Source organism: Agelaius tricolor, unplaced genomic scaffold (assembly GCF_023055355.1).
Source record: "Agelaius tricolor isolate 1412-34295 unplaced genomic scaffold, bAgeTri1.0.p SCAF_1, whole genome shotgun sequence".
Lineage (NCBI taxonomy): Eukaryota > Metazoa > Chordata > Aves > Passeriformes > Icteridae > Agelaius > Agelaius tricolor.
The window spans coordinates 7,203,891-7,225,682 of record NW_027269261.1 but is presented as its reverse complement, the minus strand read 5'-3'; the positions used below and the strand labels follow the sequence as shown (position 1 = coordinate 7,225,682).

The 21,792-nt window shown below is 50.6% G+C and overlaps 1 protein-coding gene across 1 annotated transcript in view; it reads right to left on the bottom strand.

Moving 5' to 3' along the window:
• Nucleotides 1-21,792, bottom strand: part of ITPKB (inositol-trisphosphate 3-kinase B) — a 67,616-nt gene that overhangs the window by 3,732 nt on the left and 42,092 nt on the right. Inside the window, exons 3-7 of the mRNA XM_071421687.1 lie at nucleotides 11,514-11,613; nucleotides 10,726-10,939; nucleotides 7,622-7,826; nucleotides 2,675-2,776; nucleotides 1,206-1,277 (exon numbers count right to left, since the gene is read on the bottom strand). Of these exons, the coding sequence (XP_071277788.1) occupies nucleotides 1,206-1,277; nucleotides 2,675-2,776; nucleotides 7,622-7,826; nucleotides 10,726-10,939; nucleotides 11,514-11,613 (693 nt within the window). The remainder of the gene's footprint in view (nucleotides 1-1,205; nucleotides 1,278-2,674; nucleotides 2,777-7,621; nucleotides 7,827-10,725; nucleotides 10,940-11,513; nucleotides 11,614-21,792) is intronic.

Below are 21,792 nucleotides of genomic sequence, written 5' to 3'. Positions count from 1 at the left end.
TAGCTCTGCTCCTGCTAACCTCTGTCTTGGCCAGGACAGAGCATTCTAAATTTAAGGAAAAGCCTTTTGCTGACATTCCTCATTTGTGTGTCCTGGACTGCTCAATTCCCTTGCAGCTCCTTGGAGGAGCCCTGCTCAGCAAGGGCCTCATGGAGGGACACAGAGCTTGGCAGACCTTCTGCTGTGCTTCATCTCAAAGTGGGATGGAAAGTCAAAGCTGCTGCTTTTTAATTTTGAAGGAGTGGAAACTCCTTTCAAACCCTCTTTGAAAGGCTGCTTTGTTTCTGTGTTTTCAAATGAAACCCTGGCACTCAGTTTCAGGGAGAATTTTGTTTCCTGTGTTGAACTGCCCTGAAACCCTCAGTTTTGACATTTCCCTTCCAACTGCCTTCCAGGCACTGCCACCAGGAGGCACAGCCCCATCTGCCTTTGGCCCCTGGCAGGACTCTCTGTGTCTGGCTGGGGCTGAGGTGCCTCTGGATGAGGGACAGTGGGCTCTTGGAGCTGTGGCTCCTGAGCCCTAGGACTCAAAGATTCCTATGAGGCTCTTTATTCCTACACCACACATGACAAGGATACGTACTCTCATGTTTTGTTAAGTAAATGTAACAGCAAAATTATTGCATTAAATTGTGGAGCATTTCAGTTCTTGAAATGGCCAAAAAAGATAGTGTTTCCTCCTTGTTTTCCCATCAGCACTGAGTCTTCACTATAGAAAATGTTGGTATCGTGGGCACTCATTTCTGTATGAAATTCCTTTGAAAGGCAGAGTTCGTACTGTGGTGCCCCAACCAGCTCAGGAAAGGCATCTTTGGGGTATCTGCAATTTATGGCTGTATTGAAGCCTTGTTTGATCATGTGGAGCAACTGTCAGCCAAATGATACCTGACATGCATTCAAATAGACATTTCTCCTGAGAAAACCCCTGTGATTTTACACTAGGGAATCTTCCCTGTCATAAACAGCCCGAGTTCCTCCTAGATCACTTTTAATCTGTTTGAACATTGGCTTTCAGTGGATTTGAGCCCATGTCAGATGCACAAACATTGTATGCTATCATCTATATTTGCACTTAAGTATTACATACACACATGAAAATACAGATATAAGATTAAAGCAGCCCCTGACTTTGACTTCTCTCCTTGGACAAGCTAGGATTAAACAGTTTGCCTCTCCAGACAGATCTATATAAACAGCAGAATTACCTCATGGCACTTGAAGAACGGGGACGTCTCCAGGGTAGCGCGGATACCCTTCAACCGGTTAAGGTAACTGTTCTGGAATTACAAAAAAAAACCCAAATCCAAGGCATTAGTGTTGCAGGAAACCTACATAAAAAGCACTGCATTGGGGCAGACAGGAAAGTCACCCCCATGCCCAGCATCCTCCCACAGACCTTTCATTCTGGAGAGTTTTTTATGATCCACTTTTCCTTTTGGTTTCTACAGCACCCTGAGCTCCTGTGGCTTTCAAAACTTAGTGAAAGCATCTGCTTTTGCTGAACTGGTGCTTTCTGCAGAGTGCCCCTGCTGCATCCATGGTGGGAACACCTAGTTCAGCAGCTGCTACTTCTTCCTCTCCCCTGCACTCCCTTCATAGATCAACTCTTCACTTCATCTGTCTTTTTAGCACTCAGGCAGTCACACATCACGAGACCCTTCTGCAACTCTGTTATCAGCACTTTTGCAAAGCCGGTCCCGTGGGCAGAAGGGCTTTCACCATGGCCAGCACACGGGTCAAGAACCACAAGCCTGTTTGAGCATCCCTGCCAATTGCTGAAGGCACTAAACATTCTCAGGGGGCTCCACTGATTTTGGGGTTTACATAGAAGAATCAAGCACAGAAACACACACACAGCAAGTATCTGGGCACTGTAAAACACTTGCAAGAGGAGAGGTGGGATTGCTGTATAAAAATGCACTGGCCAAGGAACCCCACCCAGAGCCATGGCATGATGTGTGCTCCAAGTTCTTTGGGGTTAAAATGCAGCCAGGCAACTTCATCTTCAGATCCAGGAAAATCCCTGGGTAACTCTTGTGAAAGCAAGCATGCCAGTTTGAAGGAGACAGTGCCAAGGGCCACTCCAGCTGGAGCCTTGCACTTGGAGACTTTATACAGTGCAGCTTAAAATGGGAGTGCTTTGTCAAATAGGTTATTTGACACAGTTAGTGTAAATTGTTTACACCCAGATCTCTCATTCTCCTGGCAACTTAGGGAAGCTTGGAAAACGCTGCCTGTGGCTTGCCCATGTGAAGTGTGCCTGGCACAGGATCACCCTGCTGCAAGAAGGGCACAGGCAGCCCCCCATGCAGGATGGGAGCCCCCAGCACTCACACTGGGGTACAGAGAGGGCTTGGGGTGACCACCAGCCCAGGGGTGAGGGACAGAGCATGGCTGTGACTCCTCAGTGGGTTTTGGGAGCCAATCCTGGAGATCCTCAGCGGACTCAGACTCAGACTCGGGTCAAGCACCGCTGCTACAGCCAAGTCCCCTCCCAGCTCTCCACTGCTTCCCCCTCACCCTGCACCAGGATAGTATTTCTCTTCAACATTTCTCATGCTTTTTAAGAGACATTGCTTGGGCTTCAGCCCTGCAGGCCAGGGACCTGATGAGCTGAGGCCAGGCTCCACGGAAATGCCCTCTCCAGGCAGTGCCCCCAACATTCCCCACTCACCAAAACATTCCTGTTTCCTCTGGTGAACTCGCTGAAGGCCTCCATGACTTGTTCCTTTGTCCGTGTCTTCTTGAAGTCCCGGTTCACAGTGCCGTCCTCTTTCTTGAAAAGAAGGGACAGGGCTGAGTTGGGTGGGGAGGGAGTTGGGGCAGGAGCAGTGTCTCTGCAGCCATGCATGTTGCCAAGCAGGATGTGACCAGCGTTTTTGGCAGCTGAAGGGTCTGTCTGTGGAGCAGGGGTGAGCAGAGGCAGCAGGTCTCTGCTTGCACATCCCAAGTTATCCCACAGCCCCAGTGCATTCATCTCTAATGCAAACAGAACTCCCCATCATCAAACACTTGCCCAAGGTCACTGGCAATGTGGACAAACTCTCCAGGTGCTTGCTGCTAACAGAGGCTGGAGACCACCTGTATCTGGTGTTTCTGTGCCCAAATGGCTTCCCATGGCTGCTGTGGCTGAGAATGGCACTGACACCAGCCCTGGACTGTCTCCCTGGCTTGGGGAGGACAGCAGAGCATGATCATAATGGGACAAAACTGAGCGTGGATGGGAAAGACATCTCAGGAGCAGGAGCAAAACTGCTCTGTGAGAAATCCTCCTTAAGGACCATTGCAGCAAGGAGCAAGCCCATGGCTATCTGGCCTCACTGGACCTTTGATAGTCCAGGGATCACAAACCCTTCAAGGCAGCAGCCTGGCACTGAGATGCAGTGAGCAGCCTTGTGCTCTCCTCTGCCTTTTCCCGAGGCACATCCATCCTTGGCCTGCCAAGGCATGGCTTGCCCACTGCAGGGAAAACACTCAGCCCTGGCCCGGAGGCTCCTGTCTGAACCTCTGGGCAGCTTTGTAGGTCCCTCTCCATTTCCCTGGTCCTTCTGGGGCTCTGACTTTTACATCAACTCATTTCATTGTCCAGAGGGGCCCTGGGACAGGCAGGCAGATCTCACTTCCTGGATACAAGGGCTATTCTAAACCACACTTGCTCGTGCTCACAGCTCCATTGCAGGGCTCCATCCCACTGCTCCAGACAGCTCGTTTGCACACAATACAGCAAAGGGACAGAGGCCAAAAGACATCCTATGGGCTGGGGAAGATGAAGGATGAAGAAGCAGAGCAGAGTCTGGGGGAGGAAGAAGGCACAATGAAATCACCTGCCCTGGAGGTTTCAGACCCATCCAGGGAAGTGGCCCAGCACAGGGCAATATACATCCCCTGGAAAGGTGGCTTGCTGTGGGCATGGTGGCCAGTCCAGCCTGGGGGAAGGTCAAGTGCCCAAGGCAAGCCTGCCACCAAACCAGCACCTGAAGTGCAGTTTGGGATGAATCACCCAGCACACTTCAGCTTCCAGCTTGTGTTTTGTGTAAGCATTAACAAAGGTGGTAACAAAAGCAACATAGAAAAGAAAAACTCCAGGAAAAGCTTTGTTTGTACCAACTGCACTGACTGCACCCAGCTTCAAATCACCCTGGACTCAGCCTGACCATTGTGCTGCCACAGGGTCCAAAAGCAATGCTCAGGGCTGGCAGAGTGTGTATTGGCAGGGGTCAGGGACAACCTTTTCACTGGAGACTGTGCTGCAGAGCTGGTATCTTGCTCTCAGCTGTGACCTTGCTGAGGATGCTCTGGTGGCACGTGTGTGGCGTTTGGGGGAAGGGCACTTTGCTGCTGTATGTCCCTCCTGTGAGCCCCTGACGTGGCAGCTCAGAAATGAACCCACCCTCTCCCAGGGGGATGATCAATATCAACCTGGAGAAGGGCCACAGCACTAATTCCACGTGTAAAGAGCACAACTTTCCACAAAGCATCCAAGAAAGGAGATGGACTTCTAAGTGCTCCTAAAAATAAACACAAATCACAGATGGCCTTTCCGATAAGGCAATCTCAGCTTCAGGAAGGCCAAGCAGCCTATCCCTAGTGCTGCTCCCGCCTCCTGCAGCTTCCTTGCCCAGCCAGAGGTTGCTGCCACCAGGCTTGACAGCTGCCATGACACTCACAGGTACCTGAGCCCCCAGGGGGCTGCCTTCCACGCAGGAGCAATGTGAGGGGGGCTGATAAAGGCTATCACAACCTCCGCCCCAGCAGCGATTCCAGCTCGCGCTGGCGTCACTGGGGCAGGGCTCAGGTCAGCCAGATCTCTGCACACTTAGGGGGAGGCTTTCCTGGCTGGTTTTGGGACCCTGCAAACATTCCAGCCCTGTGGAATGCCATCCCACAGTGGCCTTGCTGCAGGCAGTGGTGAGTAAGGCTCAGAGCAGGGCAGCAGCTCGGGAGTGTCACTTCTTTCAACTGGGCCACCAGGGATCACTTGTGATACTTTCAGCATGGAAATTTTATTAATAGCTACTGTTTCCAACAGGTTCGAGCTATTCCAGAAAGTCAGATGAAAGTCATTATCTCCTTTTGCAAAGGAAAATTTCCATTTTAAAGAGGAAGAACTGGATCTTCAAGGCCACCTGGGAAAGGGAGAGCTCACTCAAGAAAGGGTTGCTATCCTCATGGCAAGCCCTGAGCTGCCTGTTTGCCTTACCTGACTGTGCTATCCAAAAAGCTTCCACTGCTCCTCTCCTTCCTTCCTACAACCCCTTCCCACATGTCCAGGGTCAAATCCTGTCCTTCCCTTGCACTTCTCAGAGCTCTCCTCTGGCAGCCCCCATCCATGAGCGAGGGACAGGGCAGATTCACCACTGCTCTCCCCAGGGAAGCCTCCACAGCAAGAAATAAAACAAGGGAAGACACCAATGGCACCTTCCCTGACACAGAAACTCAATCCCAGAAACAGGGATAACAGCAGGGATACAGCAGAGCATGACTAGCCCTGTTGGAAAAAAAAAGCCAGCTGTGAAACAGCATGAACTGCTAATGCTTTAGCTTAGGGGAAAATAACCCAGAAGCTGAGGGATTTAAGGAGAATTACAGTAATTAGAGCCTTGATCAAATTAGTCAGCCCCCTAGCAGCAGCAGGAATACTGCTGGAAGCCAGAACTTCTCAACATTTTTCAATTAAAGGGCTGCTTCACCTCTTTGAAAAAAAAATCTACTGCTCAGATCAGGCAGCAACTTGTTTATGGTCGGCTAAACAGAGGTACAAATCTCATAACTCCTTTATGGCTTTTATTTCCCTTCACAGGGTTTTTTGGCCTCCCTGGGGATATGATTTGTTTGGGGTTTGTTTTGGTTTTTTTTTACATTTTTTAATTTCAAGTGCTTCGTATATAGCCTGCCCCCTAAACATGCCCAGACTGGGAAGCACCACTAGAGGCCAAGGATATATCATGCTGGACTATAAATAGGTATTTCTGCTTACACCAAGAAAGCAGGGGAAGAACCAGTGCATGGGAGCTTTAGTCCCAACTGGAAATGCTGCCAAGGAAGTCTAAAAAATCTGTTGTGAGGGCTTTATTGGGGACCAGCTTCACTTGTTTTAATTCTGTCATTTTGACACTGCTATCTTCAGGCAGGAGGTTTGGCTACAGAAACCCAGACAGGCACTCTGGGAGAATTCTGCCCAACTTGGAGAGGAGAAAAATAATCTGTGATCAAGAGACAGAAACTCCTCCAATCAAGACACATGCAGGTATGAGCCACTGTTTCCACTAAGAGCAAGTGGCTGCTCTGAGCTACTGCCTGGGCCCTCAGCAGCTACCCAAGCCTGAATTACTGCAAACACAACTTGACAGAGCTCCCCGTGGCTGCCAAGGCAACACCATGCCCAGGCATGCAATGAAACCCTTGGCTCAAGTGTGCTATTAGCTTTAATTCACACTGGCTGGCTAGCAAAAGGCATAGGCCACTGCTGGTGCTCATGCAAGCAGTATCACTAATACTCTATGCTTACAGACCTAACTGTTCAAGTGCCATCCCAACATCTTTCTCACCTCCCTGGAGAAAATCTCCTGGGCTGGCTCACCTGCTGGGGACACAGAAGCATCCCAGGTGGTGTCTCCAGAAGTGTGAGTGCTGCTCTGAGCAGGAGCAGTCAGCAGCTTACACGTGCATGCAGGTGCTGGCAGAAAGTGCAGCTGTGTGTGCTTGTCCCATTTCATGGGGTTCAGCTGCTGAATCTTCCTTACAGGCTGGTAAACACACCCTCCTTACTGACTGTGGCTGAGCTCACAGCTCCAACCACAGATGGGCACACGTTCAAGCTGGGATTTGGATTAATGGCTCAGCCCAGTGGCAGAGCAGAATTGAAAGCAAACAACTAATTTGAGTCTTCGAGTTGGAGGATGGCACTTTGTATTTTGCAGGGAGGGAGAAATCAACCAAGCAGCTGATGTAATGAGATTATGTCTAAAACCATCCTCAGGATGATGCCCTGAGCTCAGCTGCATTCTCAGAAGAGCAGCAGTGCCCTGGGTGAGGTGCCTGTGAGGTGCTTTGGCTGCAAGGGCTGGGGACGTCCAGATGTGAGCTGCTCTCACATGTATGAGACTGCATGTATGTATGCATGATAAGACTGCATGTATGTAGAGAAAGACATCCCAGTGCCCTGAAACAACTTCCCTTCCTGCTCCCCTTGAAACTCTCCCCGAATTTTCTGCTACAGCTGTTTTCCTATTTCGATCAAACCTCAAATTTACCACTGTTTACCTTGTCCTTTTGGATCATTAAAAAGAGAAAGCACCTAAATTTCTTTATTTTTAATATATTTCTGGGTAATAGCTGTAAACTTTGCCACGATCCCAACTGAAGAGCTTACCTTAGCCCAAATTCAAAGAGCAGTAGGAGCCTTGACCCAGATTCAGGAAAGCATGTGGTTAAGCACATCCTTACACTCAGGAGAGCACTTCATGATGGGAATAAAGGCAGCCAATGACTGATGCTCATCTACACCTTTCTTGAACCGATTTCTTTTAATTTATTAATTAATTTAATTTGCTCTGTGTGTGTACCTCTGTGAGTTTGGCTAGTGAGCTGTTCCCCTGCTCTGCACACTGGCCAGACTCACCTTGATGCCTTCAATCCTGAAGCCCAGCGTGGCGGTGGAGCTGATGGTCTCCCTCCACTGCATGTAGCGGGGCTTGGTCACGGCACGCAGCACGTTCTCCTCCTCAGTGGGGGCGTCAGGGTCCACCTCAATCATCTTCTGGTACATGTCCTTCCTCAGGCTCGGCTTCTTCCGGGCCTTTATCAGCTCCTCCTCCAGGTACGTTCTGCAGGGAGGGAGGGGGTGAGTGAGCAGGGCACCACATGAGGTGCCATACACCCACAGACAGCCCTCAGCCCAGAAATCAGGCTGATCCAGGACAGCTGATCCCTAAGGAGTAGTGCAGCATAGGAAATGCTGGAGCAAACCTCATTGTGGCTGAATTGATCCTGATTTAATTATCACTCCATCATCCAGACCTGATATCTCTTCAGTTCATCAAGGAACCACAACCAGTCTGGCAATAACAAGGGAAGTTATTTCTTTTGCTGCTGCCACCCCAGCAGCCTCCTCGTGCCATCCCTTGCCCTGAGCTTACCCCAAAGTTCAGGAAACCTGAGCTAAACATGACTTTCAAGATATGCCCAAACTGTGCACATGCTCTGGGAGCCAGCTGAATTGAAGACAAGAAGGACATTACTGTGTCCCATCCTTCAGCATCAGCTGCTGCTCCCTTTGAGGATCAGCCAAAGCTGCTCCTGTGCCTCTCCTGTGCTTTTGCCTTCCCTCACTCTGTGCACCACGAAGGCTCTGCCTCACCAGATGCTAAATTGGGTGTTTTTCTGGGGATGATTTTGCCCAGTATAGGTCTGCTTCAAGTGGACTTCCTAGCAAAAGCTTTCTCTTCAAGATGAAGCACAGGAAGGGATGCAACCTTGGCCAGGTGCTTACCACCACCCCAGGTCCACAGGGTGCAGCCAGGATGGGGGAATGGGGGAAGGAAGATGCAAGGTGCAGAGGAGTGTGCCAAGACCTTGGTTTTATCCATACTTCAGAGAAGCACCCCTCTGTGCCAGAGCACAGTGGGGGAAAAGTTCTGCACTCTGGCAGATGCATAAAACCATTATCTACAAAGTAATACTTCCTACAGCAATAATAAACCACCGTGGAATTCCTCTTGCAGCTCCCAAATCAACCCTGGCTCAGCCTGGAAAGTGTCCAGGCCCTCCTCAAACAGCCCACCAAGCTGGGTGAGATGTCCCAGCAAAACAACACAGGAATGACCCTATCTGTCACTGTTCTACACCTTCCACTAGCCATGGCCAGCTCTGCAGAGGGACAGTGCCCTGTCCCCATGTCTCTTGTGCAAAAATCCCAGCATGGAGTGTGTGATTCACCTCCAGAACCAAGCAAAACAAGCTGGGAGGGTGCTGAGTGGATCATGTGGGACAGTGTTCCTGTGTCCCACAAGGCAAACTGGTGCCTTTGCTTAGGGCAGACATCCCCAGGCCATCAGCCCCCTTGAAAAATACTGCAGGTAAAAGCAATGAAAGTCCTTTCCTTGACTGAGACCACCAAATTCATGATGTTGGTGCAGATGGAATAAAACAGCAGAATAAAGCAGCAGCATGCTTAGAAGTGCTGCTCACACGGCTCAGAGGGCTAGAATGTCTTCTTTTGAGAATGACAGATCATCAATGTCTGTGGCCTGGTCCTCCCCATTGCCTCAGGGTTGTGCCATCACCAAGGCTTAAGAAAGACAAAGTTTTGTTTAGGAGTGACTGGAATAGGCTGCCACATCCCAAAGCCAGGTTGGCATGAAAAAAACAAATCTTTATCTGCCTGGCAGCAAGCTGCTGGCTCAGAGGACAGGTTTAATACCCCTGAGGTTTAGATTATTTGCTCAGCCATGGGGATGCCCCATTCCACAGCATTAACTCCATTCATCCTCTATCACCAGCTCCTCCCATGGCACCATCTTATTTCAGGATAACGATGCCCAGCACATTTGCCCCCTTGCCTGAGCTCCCAAACCCCAGGTGCATAAATCACCTGACATGTGATCTGTGCATGGGAAGCTTTTTCCCTCCCAGAGACAGCCACAGGGGCACCTGGGCAGCACGTCCAGCAGCTCTTCTCCTGGTGGCTGCTGTCTGGGTCCAGAGTGAGCCCTGTTTCCTTCCCAGAGCAGCATGTGAGTGCCAGCCGGGGCCACATGGCTGCGCCGGGCCCTCTGCCCTTCCCACCACCCCTCTGCTGGAAAGTATTCCCCGCCTCTTCCCTGCCGGCAGCCCGGCACGCCAGTTCGAGTTTCACATCGGGATTCAGGAGGGGAAAAAAAGATTCCTCCCTCCCACAGAAACCATCAGCTTTTCCAGCAGCGCGTCTCCACCATGTCTGGGCTGCGCCTTTGCCAGCGAGGGGGGTCTCAGCCCTTCCTGCCACCAGCCTGCAGCACACCCAGGGCTGAGGGGTGGCCTGAGGCTGTCCCAAAACTGGCAGCCACCTGGGGCCACCAGCCTGCTCCCATCTGCTCTGGGACACCCTCGTCAGCTGTGGCACGGCTCACTCAACAACTGCTGCTGGCCAAGTGGCTGTAGCCTGGGATCCTGGTGGATCTGGAGAGATGGTTCTCAAGGAGGACACGGGTAATGTTGCTCATCTGTTAGGAAATATTTCAAGGGCTTTGCGTGAAAGGCACTGAGCTACTCAGCACACGCATTTTATCCCTCCAGTGCGCATCAGAGCAAAGGCTGAGCAGAGGGAAAATTTCTCGCTCACTGAAATTGTGCCTTTCAAAGAGTCTTTACTTCATCCCTCTGGCACCCTGGGCAGGATCTCCTACACCCCATGCCTTGGCTGTGTCCTCATGTGGCAGAGAGAACCTTCCAACAGCTACTGTGCCATTCCTGTGTACCCAAACCAAGCAGAGTGCTGTCCCCTCCACCATACCAAACCTTTCCCAGCATGCAGGACAGTCAACAAGCAGAGAAGAAAGGAGCCTGGTGTATCCTTTCCATGCCTAGTTTTCCCCCTGGCTCTATCATGGTATTGGCCGAGCTTTACCTGCAGACAGGTGAGCCTGGTATTCTTAATTGTGCGTTTCAGGCAGTTTTACCTAGGAGATGCATTTACCTTTGAATATCCCATCTTAAAACTCAGAAAACCTCCCCCGTGCCACTCACCTGACCCCCATTTTGCAGTCCATAACACAGGGGGAGTCAAACTCAGCCAGCAGATCTTCCATCTGGTTGTATCTCTCCCCATCTTTGACCACATCTCCGTGGTAGGCAGGGACATAGGGCTTCAGGACATCGTTCATGAGGCGGTCAAGGCACCGCTGCTCCGATTCACAGTGCTTCTTCAGGATCCTGCCATTGGCCGCCGCCTTGAAACTACCTGAGGGGCACAAGGGTAAAGTGGCACTTGCTTTGGGTGGCAGGGGGACAGGAAGGGCAGCCCAACACCTTGGGAGCAGCTCCATTTACACCTGCACCCAAGGAGTCCCTACAGGCAGGGACTGAAAAGCTCAGGTTGCCAGAGGTTTATGAGCAGCACTGTCACACGCCAAGAAGGCAGAGACCCCTCCTGCAGCACCCACCATGTTTGCTTCACATCTTCTGTGCACTTTCCTCCAGGCTCACATCTTTGTGTCTATGCTCATGTGTGGGGCACCTTTGTGCTGGGCAGCATCACCTGCTTGGCAATGGGTCAGGAGCTGGGCCTGGCTCTCACCCAAAGCACCCAGGAAAAAGCAGCAATAATTCCTGCTGGCCCTGGAGACTGAAAGCTCAGAGCACCTTCACACTACCCTCACTAGCATTTAGATTAAGTCACTCTCCTGGGCTAGAGACTGGGAGCTGCAAGCTGTGACACTCATGCAGCAGCCTGAAGCAATTGAGGCCAACAAAGCTCATTAAGCTGGGATAATGAAGGGCCCTGCCCCCACTCTGTGCCTCCCCATGCTCTGTACCTGCATGTCCCGCTAGCTGGATCCAAGGGTACTTCTTCTTGAAAGACATCACAAACGGGGACCAGTGCACCATATTCTTGATCTTCCTCCATGACTTGCTCTGAGGGGAAAAAAAATCATGAAGGTGAATGCAATGTTTTAAGCTTTTACTGTCTGTAAAGTCACTTCAGGCAGCACGCAGCTGTTCTGGACAGGGAAAGAGGCACGAGAGCCAGCGCAGGATGGAAGCAAACAGAAAATCTGCTCTTTTCCCATTGTGCTGTGCCAAGCCTCTGGGCCTCAACTCTACATTCAAAAATCACGAGTAACTTCACTGAAGTGGATGGTGTTACAGCGTTGTTCCAGTTGGCTGCTGCTGCTGCAGAGCGCCCAGCCATCCGCACTGCCTCGTCCCTGCTGCTCCCTGCATCCCTCTGTGGAGCAGCAGGGACATTAACCCATCCCTGGGCACTGCACCACAGGGACATTGACCCATCCCTGGGCACTGCAGGGACATTACCCCATCCCTGGGCACCGCATTAGATCGCAGCAGATGGAGAGGGAAGGCAACCCAGGACTGCCATCCAGCCACAAAACCGAGCTGCAGGTCCTGAGGGGAACAAGAGCACAGGCACACAGAGGCTCCCTTCCTGGCTTTTTTTGTTCCCCCTGAAAGGCAGCTGCTGTGTCCATTAAGCTGGCAGCCCACGTGTGCTGATCCGCCCGCTCTGGCCCATCCGTAACTACAGTTCAGAGAACAATTCCCTGCTGACACGTTGTGTTTCTCACCAGATAGATTGCTCAAAACTATTTACATGGCTCTAACGAAGGCTGCACTGGACGGCACAAACGGCTCCTTCCTGCGAGTTTTTCCCTGGATTGTTCTAGGGAACACACCACCAGCAAAAGGCAGGGGATGACCTCTTATCTTGGCCCCAGAAGGTGACGGCACAAACAAATTATGTGAACGATATACAAGGGCAACAATGGAAAAATGCCTTCTTGCAGGAGCTGGGACAAACAGTGTAGTCCTTGGCTGCTCCAAGCTCCTGGGTTCAGCTGGAAGCCAGCAGATAAATTATCCTCATTTGCTCCGCTGTGAAGGCATGGGAGGGAGCCTTCCAGAAAGCCCAAGTAATCTCTTCCTCGTGTTTGGAGAACTGGCCCCTGTTCCAGTAATGCTTCACAGACAGGCAGGGAAGAGCCAGCAGCCCCAACTTGCAGTTTGGATGCTTGCTGGGGGTGAACTCACAGCACAGGAATCCGTGCTGGGAACTGCTGACATGTTTAAATGGCGAGCAGCAAGAAGCCAGACAGAGATGTTCGTGTCTAAAGCGTGGAAATTACACCAGGGTTATCCCTTGCACCAGCCCGCTGGGGAGCAGGGAGATGCAGGGTGGGCAGCACAGGAGTGGGAGAGGGGAAGAATCAAGGTCTTTCCCCACCTCGCAGCCTGGGAGGAGCAGGGCAGCCCTTCCCTGGAAGGCTGCCCGTGGCCGGGAGCGTCCCAGCACAGCCTGGCACTGGGACAGCCTTGCAGGAGTTTGGCAGCAGCTGCCCAAGCACGGGGTGACACCGGGCATCCCCTTCTCCAGGGCTCCTCCACGCCGAGGGCTTGCTTGCTTTGGCAGGGGGGTCGGGCAGTTCCCTACCTGACATGAGGATGAATGTTTTTATTTCCACACAGAGTGCCAGAACTTGTGTGTTTTAGCTGTTCTTTGTTCTCCTTCTGGCAAAGAGCGAAGGGGAAGCGGGGGGGTGTCCCCTCCTTTTGTTTTTAAAATAGTAACATCAAGTCCTGGCTGATGTCATGAAAAAAGGGGGAAGAGAAAGTCTCCGGGGGAGTTTGGACTCTAAAGGAGTGTGACCCACCTCCTCTAAAAGAAGGAGTCCTCCCCTCACTTGCAGCACAGCATCGTAAGTCACTCAGTCCCAGGAAACATGCCAAGGCAATGTGCCTTCCCAAGCCAAGATTTTGGTTGATGGTGGTTAGAGCTTTACAGTTAAAACCTTGAGGTACTTCAAGGTACAGGCAGAATGGAGGCAAACAGTCCCCAAAGCAGGGCAAGCCACTCTGGCTTCCCCCTGCCAGGGCTTTCCCAGCAGTGATGCTCTCTATTCCAGCACTGCTCCCAGGGTAGGATAATGACCCTGAGTCCCCTGGAGACACAAAACTCAACAAAAACAACCCTTCTGCTGATCTGAACGGGTCAGAGAGCCAGTCACTCAGCACAGCCACCCGAGGAACAGGTAGCACGTCCTCACCCCCTCTATGCCAGAGGGAAATGTTTTCACCCAGGTCTCACCTGGTTTCAGGCACACCTTTAGTCAGGTATTTCCAACCCAAGTTTTAAGGACATGTGTAACAACTTCTTTTATGGTGAAACTTGAGGCAAGCTTCATCCATTTCAAGCCACTCTCAGCCTGCTGGAAATCGACTGCAAGGTCAGTTGTCACTGCTGCAGGGGTGACCCACAATTCTGATTCACAGAGCCCCTTTCTCCCTGCTTCTCACAGGGGTAACCACTGGACCCTAATAGGGGAGAAGAGGGACTGTTGTCCCTCTGATTCCTTCAGGAGCCACTGGATTTTTGTTTAACAACTGAGCCCCCTCCCAATGAAGTAAGGAGAAGTTTGCTTCACCAAAAGAATGTTGCTGTGTTGTGGCAGTGCTCAAAAGGCTGAGTATTGCAAGGTGCAGGTCCCCTACTAAACCAGCAGCTGCATGACTCCATCTGATCTCTGGGACAGGCAGCAGAGGGGATCCCAGAGGAGCAACACTGGCCAATGCCCCCAGGGATCCTGCCACTCCCTTTGCCTGAAGATAGCAAAATTCTCCCTAGGTAGAGTGTTGCTCCAGAAAGTCAGCCTTTGTACTTTCCCTTGAGCCCCAAGAGAGATGGGAGGTGGCTTTTAACCATCTGCAGGGTGGTTCACCATATCCTTCACCCTGGCAAGAGGTCTCTGTTTATTCAGACACTGATGTGCAATCAGAGATCTCAAAGCCCAGGGTTTGGGATCCTGGCCATGCCAACCCTCATGTCAGGCTCTGCAGCCAGCCATGGAAAACCAGAGCCACAAGGTTCACACCACTCCAGTCTCACTCCACAGCCACATGCAGGAAACAGCCCCTCCACTGCCTCCTGCCCTGCCTGGTGCTATTAATAGACAAATTGAGTATTAAGGCTATTTACAGTAAAGAAATCTTCTTTAACACTGTGTCAGCCTGTTGGGAACCATAAGGTAGTCACCTCCGGGCTCTGTAGTAGTCTGTAACTTTTGGTTTACATTCCAAGGAGTTATTTGCTCACACATCCAGGAGCACAGGCACAGCTGTAGGTGCATGGAGGTGTGGTAACTCCCTGGACTCAAAGGATTTTTCACCATACTGAAAGAAATAGCTCTGCAGGTGGCATTACCAAGTATGCAGCTGAAGGGCAGATCCGTGCTCTTCTCATTTGCCTGCAAGAAGCTGAACCTGCAGGTGGTCATTTCAAAAGGTGAGCACATTTCCAAGCCTTTTGCATGATCAAAGCCTGCACCTGATGTGGCACCCTGGCTTCCAGCTCTCCCCCAAACCCAGCCCTTTGCCTCCCAGAAAACTCAGGAAGCTGTGTGGACTGACTGCACTCTTGCACAGGCAGCAAGAGCATGGAACCTGTATAAGCAGGGAATGTGCACGAGGTGTCTGATGCAATTCAACACTTTTTATTTAAAACCTGGTTCAGCATCAGCAAATGCCAACTGATTAGCTGTTAAGTAAATTATTTAGTGACTCTGGAAATATATTTAGCAAGGAATGGCACTGTTTTCCCTAATAGTCTGCCACATGGAAAAGAGACTCAGCAAGTGCAGAACCAACTCTAAAAAATAACTTCTCAGGGTTTCTGCAGCACTCTGCTTCTGCCTCTGCCCTCTTACAGCTTTTGTTTACCGCACAGAGCAGTATCCCAAGCCAGGAGTGGGATACAGGCCAGAGGAGTTAATCCCTCCCAGTGAGCACCCACAATTGGTCAGGGGGAGAGGAGTGCTGGCAAAACAATTTTATCGGCTGTATGTTTAACTTTACTTATCTGAAGCTTAAAGCAAACTCTAGGCTTTCCCCATCTGTCAATAGAGGTTCGTATGGAAAGAACAACACAGGAGAATTTAGTGCCAGTGCAGAAGGTCAGAGGATATATTGTGTTTAATTAGATTAAACAAAAAGTGACTGATGAGCTCAGTGCCTGCTGTACATTTTCTCTATTGCATATTTATTCCTTTAATGTCTGCTCAAAGGAGATGTGCCTTTCTCAGACTGCCTGTGGCCTCCCTTTCCCAGCATGGACACTGGTGGAATTTGACTGGTGTTATTCCCCATGCATGGAGCCAGCAGGGTGCTCATCCCTTTCCATGCATTCAGCCAGAGAGATAGGCAGTAACTGATTTAATTTGCTGAAATTATGCTTTCCTATGGTTTTATGGGACCAAATGCTCCTGGAAATAGTAGGAGCTGGACCTGTATTTTAGTGCTTTTTATTAACATGGTTAGAGGCAAGATTACACAGCTGGGCCAGGGGATGGAAAAGAGTGGGAGCAGCATTAAATTAATGATTTTCCCTATTGTGAAAAGAGCTTCAGCTCCTTTCTCCCAGAAAAATAATGAAATATCCTAGAATCAGAAGAGATGCAGGACAACTATGAGGAGACAGTAATGTCACCAATGCCCACTGCTTCCCCAAGCTTCACTAGAGTTGCTGCAGTCCAGACACCCTGGCTTCCAGATTTTCTAGGAAGTGACATGAAGCTGTGCTGTTGCAGGCTCCAAGATGTTTCATTCACAGCTAGGAGGGTCAGGTGGCCAGAGCCTTTCTGATTTAAAAAACCAAGGCAGCAAGGGCTGAGAAGGGCAAACTTTGCTCCACAGAGCCCTCCTCTTTAATAACTAAATGAGTGGAGGGAACTTTTGCCTGCAAAGTTCCCTCCGTGCCAGCCCGCTCCACGGCCATGCACATCCAGCCAAGGAAAAAGAGGCCATTTAGTTTTCCATGTTTAAAAGAATGAATGTGTTTTCTTTTGCTCTTTAAAAAGTAGTTAAGGTTTCCCTAGTGATGATTGTTTCCCTTGACTGGGAAAAACCTTGTCACTGCAGCCTTGGTGGGGAGGCCAGCTTTGTTCATTGTGCTGGAGGCCGGGCGCGCAGGGCAGAGCTGGCAGGTACCATGGAATGAATGCCTCCTCCTCCTCCTGCTGTGTCCTGCCTTGGGGGTGACCAAAATGCAGCATACACAGTGAAAAACCTGTGATGTGATGGTGCAGGGCTGGGTGTCTGCTTGGCTTTGCCATCTCTCAGCCCCTGGCTGCCTCTGTCCTTCAGGCTGTGACCACTGTCCCTGATGCTGGCAGCAATGACAGCCCATATTCTGAATTGTCTTCCTCCTACACAAACCCCTCTCATCCTTGCTGATGCTTCTGTACTGCACAGCAGATAAATAGCCTTGTTTTGGCCAGAGGAGCAGCTGGCAATGGAAGAGAGGGGCTTTGGATCAGTGGGCATTTCTTGATTTAGTCACAAAAGGTGTAACACAAAAGTTTCAGCAGCTCCCCAAAACCCGGCAGAGGCAATGCCAGTTCCACGTCCCACAGCTTCCACTGAGCAAAGATAAAGTGAGGCCCAACATCAGGCTTCACTGAAGTTAATATAAGGAAATACATTGTGATGACTGACAGGCATTTCTGGTTGCCTAGAAAGTCTAGTGTAAAGCCCCAAGTCTTATTAGATAAATTATTTTGATGACTGTGGTATAGATGCTCCTGTTGGGGTGTAGTTACTTCTGTTGGGGTGTAGCAGCTTCTGCTACTCTCCAAGGTCTCCATCTCATTTAGAGTGAGAAAAAATCCTAACACATGCACTCTTTTACTTCAACCATTTTGTTTTTCAGAATTGTCTTGTTTTAGCCAGGAATGATTTTGCCTTTCACAAGAGAGAAACCACTCCCCTCTGGTTTTGTGAGGAATGCCCTTTTCTCCAGTGGGATCAGGGAGTTGTCCCACCAAGACTAAAGATCTGGGGTAGAGGGTCACAGAGATAAAGCTACTGCTTCTCTGCTGTCTGCAGAGATCAGCATGTGTGATAGAGGAGCCTCAGTAAAAAACACGTGAAAGCCAGGAACATCTGTTCAGATCATGGAAAAAATATTCCAGCGTATTGGAAAAAAACAGGAGCCTGTTGCAGGCTCCCTCTTCCTGCTTGTGATGGAGGCAAGGAGAATCAGAAAGAGCAGAGGCAGATGAGTGAGCAGCAGCCCTCCAGCCTGACCTCCCTGCTGACAATGGAAGGAAGCAGAGGGGCTGGGAGCCGGGAGCACAGCAGTTCCCCACTGCCTGGAAGGACATCTGGAACCTCCTCACCACCCACAAACCCTGAGCAGAGTGGAGCAGCAGCCACGTCAACACCACGCTCGGGGGAAATGGCTACAGAGAGGACAGTGCTGTTAGACCTCTCTGGCCAGTTTGGCAAAGAAGGGAAGAAGACAAAAAAGCCTAAGTGAGAGTGAAAGAAAAGCCTGCATTGGAGCCTCAGAGCTACTGTTGTCTCCATGAGGCATTTCTTCTGGTGGAGAGCCTTCACTGAAGCAAAGCTGAACACCTAATGCAGATCAGCCACAAATGACCCTCCCATAAAGCCAGTGGAATTATTAATTGCCAGCATCAGATATGTTCAGCCTGCTTTCCTGAGTGGGAACTGATCCAGATCTCTGCAAATGTATTTGTTACTCATTATGTACACACCAGTAAGATTTGTTAAGCAATTTTCAGCTTGGAAAAGGTGAGTGATTCAGAAACAGCTAATCACATTTGGTGGACTGCTACTTAAGCTGTACAGTGCTTCCTCCCCAGAAAGCAGCAAGCCTTTAAAAGTCAGCAGACTATAAAAATCCTTGCTGGTAGCCAAAAGTGGGCCTTGGTGAACTGATTTGTGAGAAGAGCCCCAGAGCAGTGCAGCTCATTGGGGCACAGAGCTGCAGGCAGCCAGATCAGGTTTCCAGCTGAGAAACGGGATGTGCTGCCCAGAGATCTGACCCTGCACCCCTCTATCAGGGAACTTGTCATCAGCTTTGATGGAAACTGCTCTGTTTCCATCTGGAGACTTGTGTTTGATCCCTTTCCCAGTTCCAGGGTATTCACCACCATCTTTCCAGTTCCAAACATCGTCTCAGCTCCTCAGCTCCTGCAGCAGCACAGCACATGCTGGGGACACGGGCTCCTGTGCCTGTGCTGGCTCTAGCACTTCTCACTCTCAATGCTGCTGGCAGGGAAGGATCCCTGCAGCCTTCCCAACCCTGCCACTGTGAATCCCAAACTGCTTCTAGCTGCTACATACTGAAACCAGGAGCTGTGCCCTTCTTGACAGCAAACAACTGCATTGGACTCTGGTTACTTGATTTGAAGTCCAGCTCAGCTCCCTACAGACCAGAGCTGCAGTTTAGGATACAGAAGAGACTCAGGTCCTAAAAGTCACAACAGAGTGTCCCAGAGGTCAGTGGTTTGGTAAGGCACAGCCCTCCTGCAATAAAAAACCTGAATACAAAACCTGTGCTTGTACATGTCAGGGATCTGGGATGGGAGCCATAGACTTTGCCGTATCCTCCCAAGGGATGAGCCAAACCCTGGAGTCCTTTGGGAAAGGGGGGGTGTCAGCACAGGGCATGTTGGGAACACAGGTAGTCAGGCCAGCAGGAGATCATAAAAGTGCCAGTTATCTCCAATCTGGCTGATTTATATTGGTAGAGTTAATCATAGGACAGAAGCTGCCAAACACTCTGAACTACCTTCAATTTGAAGGTAAGTTTTTAGAGATTTAAACCAGGATGACACATTTACAGCCTGCCTGGAGGCACCTGGGTCAGAGACACCAAACACAGGAGTAACCTCAATGACTGGAACAAAGAAACACTTTGTTCTTAATACCTGGGGGGTTTTTTGAGACTGATTTCTTTCTGTCAGCTTCAGGAATGACTGAAATGCCCAGAGTAAACCCCCCCTCATGTCCCCAGAGAAGGGGGAGTGGACAGGGATCTCCTCCCCGCAGAAGGCTCAGAGCAGGCAGACGCTATGGTGTGATGATATCACATCACTCATCCTTTCATTCTGGCACTACCTAGCAGGGTGGACACGGGCCAGGCAGGGCTGCCACTGACTCCCAGTGCCACTGTAGCCATGTGAAGCATTTCCTCTGGCATAGCACAGAGGGCATTGATACGGATGCTGTACATGCAACACCCTGGCAGCATAATGCCCATAAGCACTGATGATAAACAAGCAAGGTTAGCCAAGCCAAGTCATGCCATGCCAATGAAGCAATCTGCAGGAGAAGCTGGGTGAGAAAGGCCTGGCTTGCAGACTTGAGTTTTGCTGTTGCTGAAACCCCCAGACTGGTTCACACTGGTTTTGGACACAGAAAACGTTTCCATTGTTGTTCCCTGGCCCTGTCCACTCATGGAGTTAGCTCCCTGCTCTTCTGCTGTTTCACCATAACTGCACTTCATTTTGTGGAGTGTGTGCATGAGAAACACATCTCCCTTCTCTGAAGGGAAAAGTTCACATACTTTTGGAGTGCCTTCTGTGAAGTGGGAAGGCAGAGCTGGAAGGGAAGAAAAGAAAGGGCCAAGCTCTGGCTGTGGAAATTTGTTTAGAATAGAGAATTTTTAAAATTAGTCATTAGTGCTGAACATGCTCACATTTACTGGGTATAGGAAGTGTAAAAAGGTGATTTAGAAGAGCAGTTATAAGTTTCACAAACATGACTAAACTCTAAAGCTAAATGTTCAACAGGCGTGACCTTTTAATTCCCCTTTAAATCAGTTTAGCACTTTCATTTGTGTTTGGAGTCCCTCGTGTTTAGATAGCACTTTGGTGATTTAAAGTACTATTTAGGAGTGTTATTGTCTCTCCTGCTTTGGAGCTGGGACCATGAATCTCCTGCTAAGTGGCTGGAGGAGTTTCTGCTTGCACAGGACCTGCTGGAAGCACCAGCCTGCCTTGGCCGTGGCTCCCCAGCACTCCCAACACATCACCATGGCATGGTCCCCTTCTCCTAGGCAGCTCCTAGACATAATCAGCAACGAGCAGAAGCTCCTCCAGGAATGGGAGTGCAGTTTGAGCCTCCTTGGTCTCAGATCCTTACAGAAGGAGCACGGTAGAAACACGATGGCTTTGGGAAACCTCTTTGCCCAGAGAGAGGCATTGCAAGCAGCCAGGAAGCCACAGGCACACGCCATGCAGCACCCTCCTCACAGCTGCAGACCTGCTGTGCATGCCCCACACGGTGCCCAAAGCATCTCCCCACAAGACTTAGCACAGCATCTCAGAGGGTTTGGTCTCTAAAGAGCACTAAGAGCTATTAAAAAAGTGGCCTAAACCTGAAGGCAAAGCGAGATTTGTTACAGGCACTGAGCACCCACAGAGCAGTCTCCCCATGTGCTGCAGGTAAGGGCAGCTCAGCTCAGCTTTTCTGCTCTGCATTACTCCTGGAACCAGGGCTTGTGGGCATACATGAGACTTCTCTCCCTCAAAATGAGAGAGACACAAGCTCATTCACCATGGTGAACTCTGCTTCTGAGCCCACCCTGTGGGTGCCCTGAGACTTCCTCCCCCACCAGCTTTCCAGCCGCACTGCCCTGAATGGATATGGGAAGCACAAACCATGCACTTTAGGAGCAGCTGCTTGTGGGAACTCCTTCCTCACTGGACACATCAACCACAGGCTGTGCTGGAGCCAGAGGCTCCCAAGAGCATGGCAAGACCAAGCCAATTACAGGGCTTCAAACATGGACCATCTCATCAGCCGCTCATTCCCAATTCTCCACACAGCAGAGTCGGGCTGAGAACAGGGACTCTACTAAATTTACATCAGCTAGATTACCCTATTCCCTATCCACACAGATCCAGCCCCAGCTGCACTCATGCTCTGCCAGGCAGGGAGCTCCTCACTGCCACACCCAGGAGCAGGCTCACCCAGCCTGGCGGGGACAGAGGGTGGCACCGGCTCGGCAGAGCCAGGGCACCGGCTGTGAGCAGCCATGTGGGACCCTGGAGACCAGGATGGAGGGAGGAATTCTTATTAACAGCACATCTCAGCTGCCCCCCAGCCCACTGCAGCAGAAGGGCTGGCAGCGAGCAGACCTCACACAGAACCACCAGTCATTTTATCCTCGGCTTCATTTTTGGAGTCAGAGCCTTACACGCACCCCTTCACCATTTTAGTTATGAGTCATGGAAAAATGTCAGCTGCAGCTCCACAGCTCCACTCCTGCAGGGC